General features: G+C 43.2%; 1 protein-coding gene across 1 annotated transcript in view; it reads left to right on the top strand.

The window, feature by feature from the left end:
• DISC1 (DISC1 scaffold protein) overlaps positions 1-6,256 on the top strand; it is a 285,116-nt gene extending 278,860 nt beyond the window's left edge. The window contains exons 13-14 of the mRNA XM_033099896.1: positions 2,386-2,550; positions 3,992-6,256. Coding sequence (XP_032955787.1) covers positions 2,386-2,525 — 140 coding nt within the window. The 3' untranslated portion in view covers positions 2,526-2,550; positions 3,992-6,256. The remainder of the gene's footprint in view (positions 1-2,385; positions 2,551-3,991) is intronic.
• The last annotated feature ends 10,248 nt before the right edge of the window (positions 6,257-16,504 follow it).

Genomic DNA, 16,504 nt, shown 5'->3' with positions numbered 1-16,504 from the left:
TCATCTCTCTCTCTCGCTTTCAAAATGAGGGCCTTTCTATACAAATTGTTCTGCAACTTGCTTCCCCCGCCCCCACTCCATATTTTAGCCTGGATTCTCCTCCATTTCACTACATTCAAAATGTTTTGGAACTCACATTTAGTAAGAAATCATACAGTCAGGTTGGTTAGAGAGAGTTTATGTTGTAAGTAAACACATGATTTGAGTCGTTTCGATGACGATAGGCTCGTTACAGAAGGTTCCAGGATTCCTGATGTCTAGGCCAGCTTGAGCAAAAGGCGTTTGCGGCCTCTGCTGTCTTGTAAGTTAAGCTTACGTCTCGTGCTCCTCCCAACGGGCACCACATACTCACAGGAGAAAAATGTTTCTTTGAACCCTAGCCCTGTGAAGAAAGTATAGGATCTGCACCTTATAAGTGAGACACTTAACGCAGTAAGTGATTTGCCAGCTCCCCGGAGCTCAGATCCTGTCTGCTGACACCTCTGTATGTCAGTGGACCTGCCGTGTGAGGGGTGGTGTTGCTTTAGTTGTATAACTTACGCTCTTCCTTTTGTGGCATTTCTCTCACTCTCTTTTTAAAAACTCGTGCAGTGGATTCTGCAAGTGCCAGAAATTTGATGAGTTCTTTAAGAAGCATCTCAGTTTGGTTTGGTTTCTCTCTGTCAAGCCCTTTGTCACCATTTAGTACATTACAAATAGGGGTGTGTGGTCCCAGGCTGAATAGCAAAGGTAATTCTATCCGAGAAGTTTGTTAGGATTCATCAAGTACTTGAGCTCTGTGCCTACTCTTTATAATTGGAGCCTAACTTTGTGATTGAACTTCAGCTGGGTGTTCAGTCTGGGCCCACTTACACTTTTGCCTATATAAAGTCCTATGCTTTTTTGTGTTTTGGGTTTTTTTTTGCTTTTGCTTGTATAAAGCGGTATGTGTTTTCACGAAAGATTACCAGGGCTGTCCAGAGAAATGGAGGAAAAAGAAGTCTTTAAAAAGTATATTGGATTGTTTCTTCCTCACACGCCCTCAGCCCCACCCTCATTCCTCTCAAGTTCAAGTGCCACGAGTGAACCATCATAGTAAATGTATGTAAATTACACAAATGATGGAATCTGGTGAAGCTTTAAGAGGATGAAAAGCTGCCAAAAGCTTTTTGGGGTGGTTCAGCATTTTTGCTTAGGAGAAATTTATTTGCATAATTCCCAGGCTCCTCTGGAGTTCCTTATTTAAAAAAAGGGAAAGCTTTGCACGTCATAACCTAAGGTTGCCTTTTTCTCTTCACATTGCAATGACATTGTCCTTACATAAAATAACATTATAGAGTATCTGTGAGTGGTGAGCCCTCTGCAACTACTTTCTGTTTTCTTCATATCTGATCGAGTAACATTCAAGTGGTCTGATCTCATGTGATGATTTAATGGTATTTAACTGGTGTCGCGATAGTTCTTTTCCCCTTCGTTCCTGTTGGATGAGGTGAAATTAGTTTGCTTGTTAAATTAAAAGAATTCAGCCCACCTCCCATCCTGTGTTTATCTTAGAGTTTCTGACTACAGGTACAAAAGGAAAGAGCAGGGGGACTGAGGGGTAGATAGAAAAACCACCGTCGGTTAAATGTTCCCCAGCTTAAACACCCAGTAGAGCCCATTTCTTAAGAGAATAACAGCTGATTTATGCCATATAATTCTCTGTGAGAAACAGCTTTACTGGTGAGGAAACTAAGCACCCAACAGTTGAAGGAAAACAAAGAAACCCTGAAAAGGCATGCTCCCTGCACTCTGCCAAATCTGGAGTACAAATCGCTCTTTTACAAGAACTTGGGAATTTAATAACACGTGGCAGCAAACTAGCACCTACAGGGATTTAGAAGTCATTGTTTCATGAGAAAACTGAGGTTCTAAGTGATTTGCACCAGTGACAATGCTGGTGATGACCAGCAGGGACTGTAACTCGTGACTCAGTGTGGACCTACGGCGGCCCCAAGTCCGGGGTTTCTCGAGGAGGCCCTGATTCCCTTCTGGCCTTTGCACTGGCAGAGCTCTTGGCCGTGACAGTTGCCCCGCCCCAGCTTGGGACTTAGCAGGAATTACGGCCCCATGGACCGTAATCATGGAGAATCCCAGCTGGCCATCTGTCTTAGTCTCAGAGCTGACTCTTCCTTTCCCTTTTTGAAACTGCACTTGTGGTAGTTAATAACCCCAGGCCTTGTAGAAATTGCAATCTTTCTTAAAAGAAGTGTAAAATTTGTATTAATATTTAATTCCTACAGTTTGGAAGAACTTGAGGCTGCAATGAGATAGCAGTGCCCATCTGCTTCTGGCAGGCTCACACGCCTTACGAGGTCCCCGGGGGCTGCCGTCACCTTCCCCTATGCCCCTTAACAACGTGCGCACAGTCTCTCAAGAGAGAGCTCCAGATGGTGAAGGAAACTCTGCAGGCCATGATCCTGCAGCTCCAGCCAGCGAAGGAGGCGGGAGAAGGAGAGGCGGTGGCTTCTTGTGTGACAGCTGGTGTCCGGGAAGCAGAGACCTGAGGCGTGACAGAATGGGGGAAGGAGGGTGAGTGAGCACATCATCTCTAAGGTGCTCAGGGGGCCGCGCTCACTGCACTCACTGCACAATGTGCCTGAATCATCGTGGAGATGGAGCATCGAGGTCTCCCAGCAGAAAGGTGGTCCATGGTCGCTCTCCTGAGGCCGAGCTTGGGGGCAGGGGCACAGATTGGCGCATGGAGGGGGAGGGATCAGCTGAATTTCCTTCTAAATGTCAGTCGGAGGCACCTTTACTGTGTTATTAATGGGAGCATCATGCACAGGACTTGGAAATCTAGACAGAAGTTGGGGTGAATTCTGCTAAAAAAAGTCTCTTCCGGTGTCATTTCCCTTTTTTCTGCAATTAAAATATCTTCTGATTTAAGGACGTATAAAAAGGAAACCAAATATATTTCCCACCATACCTGTTACACTTTCCTACAGGCAAATAATATAAGGGAGCTAATTAACCTCAGAATATGGAATTAGCAGGTTTTCACCTTAATTTCGGGATTCACTAGAATCTCAGAAGAATTAACATGGAAAAAATGACAAAAGATTTTTTTAAAGATAACAGCCTATCAGTGCCGTGTAGCCTTTCCGTTTTTCTACTGTGGCAATACCTATCTCCTGATGCTCCATCAGGACATTCCAAAATTCTCCAACAACAAGAACAGGAAGGGAACAGGAGGTGTGACTGGATCAGGAGGCAGGTATAAACTTTGGAGCCACTCCTACTTTCCTCCTGAATCAGTTTCCCTCACTGCCCGTCAGGCCATGACCATGGGAACCTTCAGTGTAGTAGTACGAAGTATGACAGCGTGGTACTCAGTGTGACAGTGCAGTACTCGGTAAGGCAGGGCAGTATTCACTAAGGTAGTACAGTACTCAGTTAGGTAATATAGTACGCAGTATGGCAGTGTAGTACTCAGTCAGGCCGTGTAGTACTCAGTAAGGCTGTGCTTTATTACTCAATAATGTGGGGCACTGCAGGCCTCTCCCTGTGGAGGCAGCTGTAAAACAGGCTGAGTTCCTCCAGGCAGCACCCCCCAAGTGCATGGCAGAAGGCAGCCTCTGAGAGATGCCCCCCCACACACACACAGTGGTCCTGTCTGCTATGCCACCATTTCCGCTTGCAGAGCCACAGCGCCTATTAGCATTAGTGTGTGAGACAGCTTACAGTAAAGAACCCCACTTGGTTTTGTCTAACCCCAAACTTCCCAAGTTTAACGGATCATGGATTCTTTTTCATTTGAGTCCTATTAATACCCCCCACTCTAGTGCTGCGCAGCAGTGCCTTCTCTGGGAAGCCGTGGTCCACGCACTGATTTACACCATTTATAGATATGTCTGAGACCAAAACTCAGACTTTTACAGAGTGTTGAGCTTAATAACTATTGGCCACAGTTTGGTAAGTTTAATTGATTAATTGTTCTTTGTGCACTTCTATTTCCATTTGATACTTACAGGAATTGTAATGCTCCTGCCTTCATGAGGATCTGTGGACACAAGACAATTTCTGTCATTTTCAGAAGTCGTGCTGTCATTTCTGGAAGGCAGCTGGTGCTTTGCTAAACCTTCCGTGGTGGGCAGCACGTCTGTCCTCAGTGAAGGAGATGCCCTTGGAGCCATCGGTTGGCCAGGGTCCAGGAAACAAAGCAAAAGCTCAACATGTGAATTCGCTGATTGTGTTTCCTACAGTTTTTTCTTGAGCATTTTAAAAAATATTCTACACATTTTAATAAGTGAAATTGATTTTTTGCAAGAATTCTTGGTTTTCCAATGATGGGCCAAATTCCTGAATTGTTTATAATTACATCTAAAAATTATGTACCAGTCACATGGCAGTTGGAATCCTTGAATTAATTCCAGTGAAACAAAACTCGGGGAGAGTCAGGATTCACCGTATTGCCAGTAACAAATCCTTATTTTGGCATGCCTTGTTAAAAAGTCCCCAGACAAGACATCTTAACAGTCACTAACTCAAGTGTTTTGCATTACTTAGAAACCATCATGATTTATTTGAAAATTTTGGACGCTAATGACCACTCTATGCATGTCCCAAATAAGGGTTCTCCAGTACTCCCAGTGGGCAGTGCATTCTTTTCCTTGAGACGCTGACCACATTTAAGTATTGGGGCAGGTGAATGATGCTTTAATCCTTTGCTGTAACTCATCCCTCATCTATGCTGGTCTCAGTCAGCCGGAAGCCAGCTAACGGCCTGGGTGTTTCCTGTGGCTACAGAGCCTTCTCAGGACAAGGCCCCTCTCTTCAGCCACTGTGACCCTGGAAGATGCAGGATCATGTATCCCAACTCAGTTTTTGTCAGGGCAACATAAAAAGAAATTAGTGCTTGAATTTAAAAGCAACAAGAAAACAATAATAAGAACTGAAAGTGATGACCTAGAGTCTGATTTCACTGTGACGTGGTGAGAGAATAAAGATTATATCCCACTGCCCACTGGCTGAAATGCTGGCATTCCATCAGCCGCCCGTTTATCTTCCACCAGCCTAAATTAGGGCTTGTTCTCAGTCAGAACATCCCTATTTCCTTCCAACTTCCTGAAATTTCAAGATCAAAATGACCCTTTTCCAAACCACTAGCATGTAAGACTGGAAACGTTTCTTCCTCGGCAGTGAGGCTGGTTTCCCCACCCCAGGAACGTTCAATGGCTCACCGACATGCACCGGGACTGTCCTAAGACCTTACAATCATTGTCTCCTTTAATTCCCATGTCAGCCACAGGAGGTAGATGTGTCAATGATGAAACTGAGCCTTAGGAGACCAGTGAGATTTCCCCAGGACACAGAGCTGGTTGGTGGGGGAGTGAGAGTAACAGAGACACGTGGGCCGCTATGAACTGCTGCTCTTCCTAAAGCGCCTTCCGAGTCTTTCTGGAACTGTGAGCAGGGAACTTGTTTGTTCACTTAAGAATTCATGGTCACCTTGGGAGCCCTGCCTGGAGAGTCAGAGAAACTGAGCCCGGGAACCGCAGCTTCCCACCCCCCAGGGAGCCCCACTTCTCTACAGACGAGAAGTCTAGGCTCACACAGGAGTCAGCAAAACTACCCACCCATCACCGTCCCAACCAACCATTCAGTCCCCATCCACTGCAAAAGCCATGCCAGGAACAACCACGGACTGACTGACACTGGACATGTTTTCTTGAAAATCCCCATCCAATTGGTGTTTTTAAGAAGCGTTCGAGAAAGCAACGTGCACTCATTAGTCAATGCCTTCTTGTATAAGCGATGTAATACTTTTATTTTTAATATCCTCACCTGACCTAATCTTTTTTGTCATGTAATTTATTGCTTCATGAAGTTGATTTTTTGTTACATGAAATTAAAACTAATATCCAAGTCATGGTGCACCTTTAACTTTTTTTTGTCCTCTGGAATGTGGATGACAGAAGAAAATTTATCAAGTTTATTCATGTCATCTTTTTGTTACAGGATGATTAATTGTACAGTCACTTACATCACACAAAACATTTCTAATAAAGCAATGCTTTAAAATGATGTATGTGTTTACTTTCAGATATTAACTAATCAGAAAACAATGGAATTTTCTATTCAAGGTTATGAAATCTAAGGACAACCAATCACGAAGGGCCAACTAGGCTTTAAGCCATAACCAATCAGTCATTTCCTTGCTTTCCATCCATCTTTTCTCTGTAAAAGTCTCTCTCCAGCTCCTGTCAGGAATGATCCTAACTACTTCCGGTTTGACACTGCCCCATTTGAATTGATTTTTGCTCAAATAAATAAACTCTTAAAATGTTTTATATGCCTCAGTTTGCTTTTTAAAAGTACCATTGTTTGTAAGAGCAAAAATGGGGAAAAAACTAAATTTTCATCAATAGTAAACTGTTTAAATAAATATGGTACAGCCACACTATGGAAAGCTTTGAAGTTGCTAAAAAACTTTCTGTATGCATGTGCTTGAATCTGTAGAGCTATGACTGGACAGGGACCCAGGAGACTAAGGGAAAAGGGATGGCAAAGAGACTTATTTTTCCCAGTACTCTTCTTTTAAAAATTTTGTACTAAGTGCTAATATTTACTTATTCAAAAATAAAATGAATTACTTTCTTTAAGAAAAAAACGTAATCAAGGAGACTGGATTCAGGTCCTCGGGGAGAGCAGGGCACAGAGGGCACTGAGGGTGCCCCCATTAGCACCCACTATGTGCCCAGCATGGCGCCAGGTACATACGGTGCTCGACAACTATGGCTTGCTATGATCTAATGGTTTGAAGGAACGTAATTACCATTTTAGTGTAGTTATTATTTTAAGAACAAGAGATAAATTTTGTTTTCACATTTTCTTGAACAACTATGTCTGGTGGTTTAGTATCCAAAATTCTGCTTTGTCTGGGATCCCAGTTCTCCTCCTACTTAGGGAGTTCGGTAAAGCCTCCTTCCTGTGAAGTCTAACCAGAGAGACCCCTGGGTTGGCTGTATGGGCAGAGTGGGAAGTGGGGAAAAGGAGTCACATCTGTCCACCATTGTCCCTTAGGCGCTCCTTACGCAATCGGTGTTTTATTCAATTAAGTAGGCTTTTGAATGTCCATATCACACACATTTTCACACTGTAGACGGGAAGTTATGACAGATGGCAGTATAAAGGGCAATTTGGAAAACACTTTTACCTCCCCTCATTATTCCTAGAACACGAAAGAATTTCTTGGCATGACCACTCCCTTTTCCAAGTGTTTGGAAAGTGCGTATTTGAAACAAAGCTCCTCTACATCACACAGATACGATTGCTTCCCATTGTCTGTTCATTTACTTAAGAAACAGTTTTTGAACTCCTACTATAAAATTGTTCTTCCTATAGATGGATGAACTTATGGGTACAGAGGTAAAAAACTTAGTGAAAATCATCTGGCAGATAATGAAAACGCTGAGCTCTCTTGGTTTTAAATTTACATGATAAATTCTTAAACTATATCCACATGCTCATATACACACAGACACATGCAGACACACACAAAGACACAAAAGAGCAGTTCAGCTAATGCTGACCAATAGTTATTTATTATTTTGTATTTCCTATATGATTTTTATGTGTAAGAATGACATTTAAAAGAAACTTTAAAAAGACTCATGTATAACCCACCATTTTCACTTGCCCAGTCTTTGGTCATACAGAAACATAAACTGTAGCCAGCATGGTTTTTTATTCTGCTAGTTATGTTTAATATCGTGGTATTATATTTTCCATTTTGTGACATAATCATTATAATCATTGTGTTTATTGCTGCATAATATTCTATCAGTTGATGTACCATAACTTAGAGATTCCTCTATAATTGGGCATTAAGTCTGTCCAATATTGCGCTGTTATAGATAAAGCTACAATGCCATCTCCATGCATCAGCTTTCTCTTTCCTTTGAATGATGTCTCTAGGAGGGATTCCCAGGAGTGAGGCTACTAGAACAGAAGGTATGGCAGATTGCGCAGATGAAATGGCATTCCTCCACTGGGGGAGTTCCTCACCAGGTATCGATTGGTCTCATTGATTCTGTGGTGTTCCCCTCATCGTGAATGTATGCACAGTAACTACAGCGGACAAATCATGGCTGAACAATTCCTACAGTTACAATGAGAATGGCGCCTCTGCTACCACGTCTCACTGCTACCCATCGGCCGTGCTCTGGTTGGTCTATGCCCACGCCGTTTTTGTCTCCAGATAAAAAGTGTGGGGTCATGCAAGAATCCAGGGCTTAAAGACCAAAGATCTGGACCGACTGTTTTCCCCTGGCCAGCTGTGTAACTTCAGGCTGACGACTTGTCTTCTTGGTCCTTTGACACCTGCAAAATTAGGTGGACAATAATAAAGCTGACCTTTTAGGACTGTGGGAAAACTCAAAGGACTCAATGTGCACAGAAGAATGAAAAAATAAAGCAGCAGATACAGGCATCCAAAAATGAGGACCGTGTTATAGGAGTATAGGGAGTGAACAGAATCACTGTAAAGGGGAGTGTAACCCCGTCAAGATCACTGTGCCACCCCCAAGAGAATAACTCCTGGGACGCATTTGGCAATTCAGGTTGTTGCTGCTGTTGTTGTTAGTGAAACACAAAAAAAGTGTTTGCAATTTGTGGCTTAGTCCACCCTCTTCCCCCTACTTCCCTGGTGGTCTCAGTCACTCAGGAGAATATGAAAGGTGGAATTAGAAAGTGCTTTAGATAACTTCCTTTTAATCCACTCAGCCGGCATAGCTGAGAAGTAAATACTCATAAACACCCAAGGGTTTTCTAACACATCCTCCGCAACATGCAGAATTGCACAGCAACCTGAGCTTGGCTTGGGATGACCGTGGCCAAAGCACCCTCTCCACGGCCTGTCCCACACCCATTTCACACCCTTAGCCCCTAAGCAAGCGGGAATGCAGATTTCAGACCCCTGTGGCTTATCCTAGCTTTTGGTTTCCTTCCCAAAGATGCTTTTGACATTTTCTAAATTGAAATATATTTGACATACATTATGTAGATTTAAGGTGTGCATGTTAATTTGATGCGTTTATAGAATGCAATAGGATCGCCATTGCAGCGATAGCTAGCACTTCTATCACGTGACATACGACCTTTCTTTTATGGTGGGATCATTAAGTTCGAGCCTCTTGACAAGTTTGACGATTATGTACCTCCTTGTCTGTATTCACTGGACTGTGCACTAGGTCTCTAGGAGTGACTTACTACTCTTTGCAGGCCTTTCCACGCCTGTCCCTGTGACTGGCCATTCTTTTACCTCCATAACTTCAGTGACCTATTTTCCTATTTTTTACCAACACTTCCCACTTGGGACTTCTATTGTTTAGATCAGTCTTTCTTCATTTTTTGCATTTCCTCTTTAGAGGAGAAAGCGAAAGCGGCAGTTCCCGATTACTTGAGCCCTCCAGGGTGAACGCATGGTGCTTCTAAAGCACCCTCTTCATTTCCTAAGACTGACGCAAGGCACTGACTTGGCATTTATTTCCATGTTCAGTGGGGGCTCCAACTTTCAGCAGGAAACTCACATCTGTCACAAGCACAAAGCCAGGGACACTGGGAGCCGAGACTTTGCTGCCCTGTGAGCCTTCAGTACATAGCAACCCCAGCCACAGTCTTTCTTCACTGGGATGGCGGCCTCTGGGGCTTTGTGCCACGTGTCACCCAGAGAGTTCCTTCGTTACAAGTAGGATAAGTAGGAACTCCTCGACAGAGGAGCACGAGGAGAATTGGAGAGAAGTTGAAATAGACGCTGTGGGCAAAGATGCTTGTGGAGGGATCAGGAGGGTGTTTAAAAAAAACAAAGATAACAAGAAAACAATACACTCTTACCAAATATAGGAGATAATAAGAAAATAATCATGAGGCCAGAGGGAGGCAAATGACATGTTGCAACCCATGAAAAAAAGAAAAGGAAAGGAAAAGACCTTTGTTCAACCGCACGTCCCACACAATGCAGAGTCATGTCTGATTTATTACTTTTCACACAAGGACAGCCTGAAGCACAGAGGGCATGTGCCAGGTGGTGTCTTGCCAGGTAGGGTTTTGACATCTAGGGGCAGGCACAGAAAAGTGTTTCTTCCAGGCTTGTGGCAATTTACCAGGCAATTACCAGGAAGGCAAACTTTGAGGGCACTTAGTAAAGGATTCTGGATATTTTCTGTGAGGAAGGTCCCGAGTCCTTTCATGTAACGAGACAGGTGAGCCACAGGTATGTCTCAGCTGTGAGGGAGAGTCTCAGCGCGTCTACAAAGTCACAGTAAAATTGTTTATTTGGTGTGTTTGGTGGTCCGGTGCCACTTTCATGTGTCTGTCTCACTGGCAAGCAGTAGGCCAAGGGGCAGGCAGTGGTGGCATCAGGCCTGGTCCCTGCCCCCAGATTCCATGCGACGCTCCGAGCCCAAAGGCAGGCAGGGCGCAAGCCGGTGGAAGGAGTGACCTAAAGCAAATGTCCTTGGGGCCATATTAGAGTAGCCACGTGGGAAAGTAATAGTTACTCAGTTGGGGACGGTGGCAGCTTACACCGAATCGTTTACTCACCCACCCACCCCACCCCATTTTCCCTTTCTCGCGCTTGTTAAACTGTTTTGTTAAATTATCTACTCATTTTTTGTAGTTGTGGCAAATCTGAAATCCTAGCCACTAAGAAGATTGCTAATCTCTTTCAACCTGCCGAATTCTGATTTTTCACGTTGTTATGCATCAAGAGAATTTAACTCACTCTACTACGTATGACGAAGTTTTTCTTCAATCATGGAGATCGCTCTCTCCTCTAGAGGAAGTAAAGGATTTTCTTGAACTATTGCAAGACTTCCCAAATTAGGAAAATCATTTATAAAAGCACACAGAATGAAAGATGTTATTCCCCAGATATTTCCTGGGACAGACATATGATTCCCCATGTCAACCAAACGGGTTGGGGTGAAATGTATGCTTTGGTTTTGAACGATGATGGAAAGTTGAGTAGAACTGTCATCACGGACATATTTCATATGCTTGTAACGAATGGTTATGCGCATGGAGAGGATGAAATGTCCATTGATGGCCATACAACTACCAGAGAACTATGAGCCTTGACCATGGAAACATCTGTGATGTTTTACAAGGACCCGATACTACAAGAGATTTCTGCATCATTGCACCCTCATACCACTCGCCCCTGAACCTTGTGGTGTGGTTTCTGTTCCCACCACGTTATTAAAACTCCTCTGGCGCATGAGCTGCCAAATCCAACAGTGTTTTTTCTTCCCTCATTCTGCTCTACATTCTTTTTTGTTTTGTTTTCAGTTTTCTTTTTTATTATTGTTATTACTTTCAGTTATACAAAACAATGTAATAGACATTTATACCCCTCACAAAGTGATAACCCCTCTCCCCCAAACTATTACCCCTCTGACATTGCATACAGCAATTACATTTCCACTGTCTTTATTCCTTATGCTGTACTCCACTTCTTGTGAATATATATATATATATATATATACACACACACACATATATATATAATTATAGTTGACATTCATTGTTATTCAGCTTCAGCTTCAGGTGTACAGTGCAGTGATCAAGCATCTACCCTGTTCCTGATGTGGTCTCCCTAATAAGACAAGTATCCATTGGATACCCTACAAAATCTTTACAACATTATTGATTATATTCCACAAACTGTCTTTCGTATCCCCGTGGCAATCTTGTGGTTACCATTGTGCTTTCCAATCCCCTCACCTTTTCTCTCATTCCCATCCCCCCATCTAGCAACCCTTAAGAAACTGTAGTAGTACATTTATACAATGGAGTATTACTCGGCCATAAAGAAGAATGAAATCTTACCATGTGCAACGATAGGGATGAACCTAGAGAACATTATGCTACGTGAGATAAGTCAGACAGAGAAAGACAAATACCATATGATCTTACCTATATGTGGAATCTAAAGAAGAGAATAAATGAACAAACTAATTAGGAACAGTCTCAGAAATATAGAGGAAAATCTACTCTACATTCTGGTAGCAATATCCAGTGTTAAAATGAGCCTCCTCCTTGCTGAACCTCCCTTTTCCTTTGGGTTCTATGACGCTACATTCCCCAATGGTCTTATCCTACATCAGTCTTTCTGCATGACTGTTCTTTCTTGTGCTTAAAAGATAGATATCCCAAGGCTCTGTCCTCAGATCTTACTGGGCAATTTCATCTGTTCCAATAATATTACTATCATCTTTACAGTGATTGCTCCCAACAGTATAAGCATGACACTATTTATTGAGCACCCTCTATATGGTAAGTACTGGAGTACGCCCCAAATTCAAAATTGTGTATGGTCAGTACCCTCACATAATTCCCTGGTTTTGCCCTTTATTCTGAGCTTCAGATTCTGCTGGACGTTTCTATCACTACCTTACAGGTATCTCAAACTCAACTTGTCTAAAACCAACTTCATTTTTTTTTCTTCTAAAAATCGGCCTATCATTCAGCTGTTCTTTATCTCAGTTCTTGGCACTTCCATCTTCCAAGTAGCAATGCCTGCAACCCTTACAATTACCTTCACTCCAATGGATAACAACCAATACATCAAAACTTTGCCAAGTCCAACATCAGTGAGGTGGGATGGATACTCCTCTCATTAGGGGCACATGAGTCCTATAGAGAGGGGCACTAAGTACAGCTAAGGGGGGAGTAAATATTTGGAAAATATGGAATAACCTACCACAGTAGCATATGAGAAGGAAGAAGACGAGGGGGAAGGAAACAAGCCAGCCAAAGAACCAACATAGTAACAGCAAAACTGAAAAGTAAAATGCATTTTTCAAGAGACATTAAAAAGGAAATAGAAATAGATCAGTCCATGCATTAGATTCATGAAAAGATTAAAAGGAAAGATTCTATATAGTTAAAGTCTGCTCAGATTAATACAGTATACTCAAATCTACAAAACTCAATAATTTCTATTCTAGATTGCTCAAGGGGCAGGCTGAAATTGCCCAAGAGCCACTCGAAGTAATCTTGAGAAAATTATAAAAGACTAGCACATAAAGGAAGAAAAATATTGTTATGTTATCATTTAATTCATTTCCCTTTTATTTATTTTAGTGTTATGGATTCATTCACATAGTAGAACCATTCTTAATCTTTGTTCCCAGAAAAATATATGACATGGAATAGTTCCAAGAATACATAATAACACATTATGACCGAGTGGGACTTATTCCAGGAATGTAAGGATTGCTAAATATCTTTAACTCCATTAATGTAATTCAACATATTACTAGATCTGAGGGAAAAAATTAATATGGCCTTCTCCATAAATGCTGAAAAAGCATTTGACAAAATTCACACACATTTATGGTTAAAAACTCTGAAAAAAATAGAAGTAAACACTTCCTAAACATAAAGGTATAGAGGTATCTCAGAAATCGAAGAGTCTTTATACACTGAAATAGGGTACACAGAAATTAATAGAATCAAATAGATACCAATTAGAAGATATAATGAAAACAAAGACTTCATTTATAATAAGAAGACATATATAAAATATTTAGGTATATTTTAACAAGAAATATCTTAGACTTATGTGAGGAAAACTTGGAAACATTCCTGAAAGACAGGAAGATAGAATTAAACAATTGGAAAAGCAAACTGTGTTCTTGGATAGAAAGACTTAACATCACTGGAACTCTGGGAGTGGAGACCAGCTCTGCCAAGTAGTGATGTGAGAGGACGCATTTTTCTTTACCAAAGTCCTGTGATTTCACCTGTGCAGGTGTAAGTGTAGGGTCAGGGATAATGAATGGGAATGGTAGCTAAAAGTTATCCAGCACACATGACTATTCCAGGAGACTAAGAGAGACGATTTTTATCAGGTGCCCCCTGTATTGGAATCTGTCCTCTTTCCTTTCCTTAGAGTCACTTGCCTCTATCTTAACTAATCACAATTACATCCTTCTTTTAGAAAAATCCCACCACCTTCTCACAGGATTAGGAAGCTACTGCCTTCCACCCCTTGGCAATAATGCAATCTGCTCCCCAGTTCTGCACTATTCAGTGAAGACACTACCATGGGAGGTGAGTAGGGATGGCAAGGCTTTCAGGGAAATACTTGGGCTTTGTCACTTCAAGTTCAGCACTGCCTCCGGATGAGGTCTCTCTCATGTGCTGTGAGGTGTACACGTCTCATTCTTCCTGTGACCCTCCAGTGACCATCTACTGGACAAAACACACAGACTTGCATGTCAGAGTCCACAATTTAAATCCACAGTGAGGAAGGGAAGCATTTTCTGCAATGCTACGTCATCTGCAAAAGTTCCCTTGCCCACAATGGAGGTGACGCTCATGCAGAGGAATACCAGTTCTGCCTTGTTCAGCCTTTGCTTCCAGCCTCTGCCCAGTGGTCTCTTCATGCACAAGGAGCAGTACCCACACAGTGCCTTTGCTACCCACAGAGCCATCTACGTTTAGTGACCAATCTTGGGCCACACAGAGGTCAGGCCAAATTTTGCAATGACCTTGAGCTGGATTAACTCTTGGCAGGATATAGTTCCCCAATCGTCTCTGTAAATGACAATAACCAGCCGAAAGATCCTTTCCTCCTGGGGCTGGCAATGAAGATAGACGGTGTGGGGGGTAAGGAAGAGAGGTGACTTCTTGTCCAGGTTACGACCACCCAGTCTGAGCTGCCCAGTCCTGACGAGCTGGGTCCCTCTCTGGGGTGACAGCCTGACGCTGTGTGAGTTGTTCATGAACATTTGTTCACAACCTGAGCAGTGGACAAAGGACGTCCTTTTTCGGCTCGTTTGCATGGTCCTCGTGGGAGGCTTCCATCCACCATATGGTCCCCTGAAACTACGTAGCTGAGCAGCTTGCCCTGGGGCTCGGTGCAGACGCATCTCAGAAGTGGAGTGCCAGGGAGGACAGAAGTGCCGTTTCCGGATGGCACCAAATTAACCTCTGGAGATCAGCATTTGCAGGGAACATGCTCCCAAGGAAGGAAAACAGACGAGTCCCTGGGGATTTTAAATAATCTAGGGACTTGGATGGAAATGGAGGAGGTCACGGAGAAAGCCGGCAGAAGGGGCTGAAGGAAGGCAGTGGCCAGGGACAGGAGCAGGCAGAGGAACACTTAGAATCTTGGCCAGTAGAAGTCATCTGTCCCAACCCCACTCGTGACCACTCATCACCAGGAAACACAAATTATTAATGTGATTTACAACTGATGGTCACAACTGATTAATTTACACCTGAAGTTTGCTGCCTTTAATGTTATAACACCGTCTCTTGTTTTTCATATATAGAGTTAGTGTTTATTTTGCACCTAATATGAGTCAGGAATTATCACATTTAATTCACAAGGTCACACTAAGGGGCTATTACGTTATTAATTCGTAAGTTACAGACAAGGATATAAGGTTGAGCGAAGCTGAAACATAATAAACCGTATTCGGAGTCAACTAAACACTCCAAGTTCCTTTCCATAGAGATTACTATTATTGGTTTCTTACGTCATGATGTTTGGAACCCAATAGCATTTCCTACTGATTCCTTTTAAATTTTATCATGTTAGTTTTTGGGGCCATCATTTTAGCTTTAAAAAAGCTTTTTCAGTACAATTCCATTATCCAAGAAATGGACCGCCCTCCTTCCCTTGCCCCAGGTTTGGGAGCTGCAGATTTCATAATCTGGCTGTTTTTGCCTTCACAGAAGATGTTAGAAAGGTTAGCAGGATGGTGCTGAGGACAAAATCCTTTACTGCAGACCTCCCTTCATATGGCACGTGGTTCATTACTGACAGGAGGTAGAGTCCTGCAACCTGTGGTCACTGGGGTGTCCAGGGATACTTGGGGATACTTGGGTTCATGATGCAGTCTGGGTTCCCTGCCACTGGAACCCAGCTAATGGGGAAGCTCACAGCAAGGAGCCTGGGCGCTTTCCCCAGCGGGACAACTCATTGACCTTGGTCAAATGCTTCCAGTTCTTTTCCCTAATGCATTGTCACAGCCAGAATGGAAGTGACAGCCTGTCCCCAGTGGTACTGGCTGCAGCTGGTGTGCAGCCCGGATCAGGTGTCACTTTATGATTGCTACTGCAGTTCCGAAAGCACCTTCGTCCCCATCTCTGGTTTGGCATGTCCTTCCCAGCTTCTCCTTCAGCATTTTCCTGTGGCAGCATCTGCTCTGTGCTATTCTGACTCTCCCTCCTGAGAGCTAGCCAGCTGTCCACGGCAGGTGAGTCTTTGGGATGACACTGGGCCTGAAAGTTTTACATGTGTATCTGTGAGTCTGTGTGTGCTTGAGTGTGTTTGTGGAAGGGGATGGAGGTAAAGAGGAGGGTGTAAGATGACTCCAGCTGGGCCGGTTTGCGTGAAGCATGTTTGTGCACAGTCGGCAAATTTCCAACCAGTGCCACTCACGCCAGTCCTAGAAGGAAGTGGGACTGGCCCCTGCCGCCTGCCCCGATTTGGGCAGTTGTTCGATGCAGCACTCTTGGTCCCTCT

Source organism: Rhinolophus ferrumequinum, chromosome 27, assembly GCF_004115265.2.
Source record: "Rhinolophus ferrumequinum isolate MPI-CBG mRhiFer1 chromosome 27, mRhiFer1_v1.p, whole genome shotgun sequence".
In the NCBI taxonomy this organism is placed as follows: Eukaryota; Metazoa; Chordata; class Mammalia; order Chiroptera; family Rhinolophidae; genus Rhinolophus; species Rhinolophus ferrumequinum.
The sequence above is the reverse complement of the archived record's forward strand: the minus strand, read 5'-3'. Positions and strand labels throughout refer to the sequence as shown.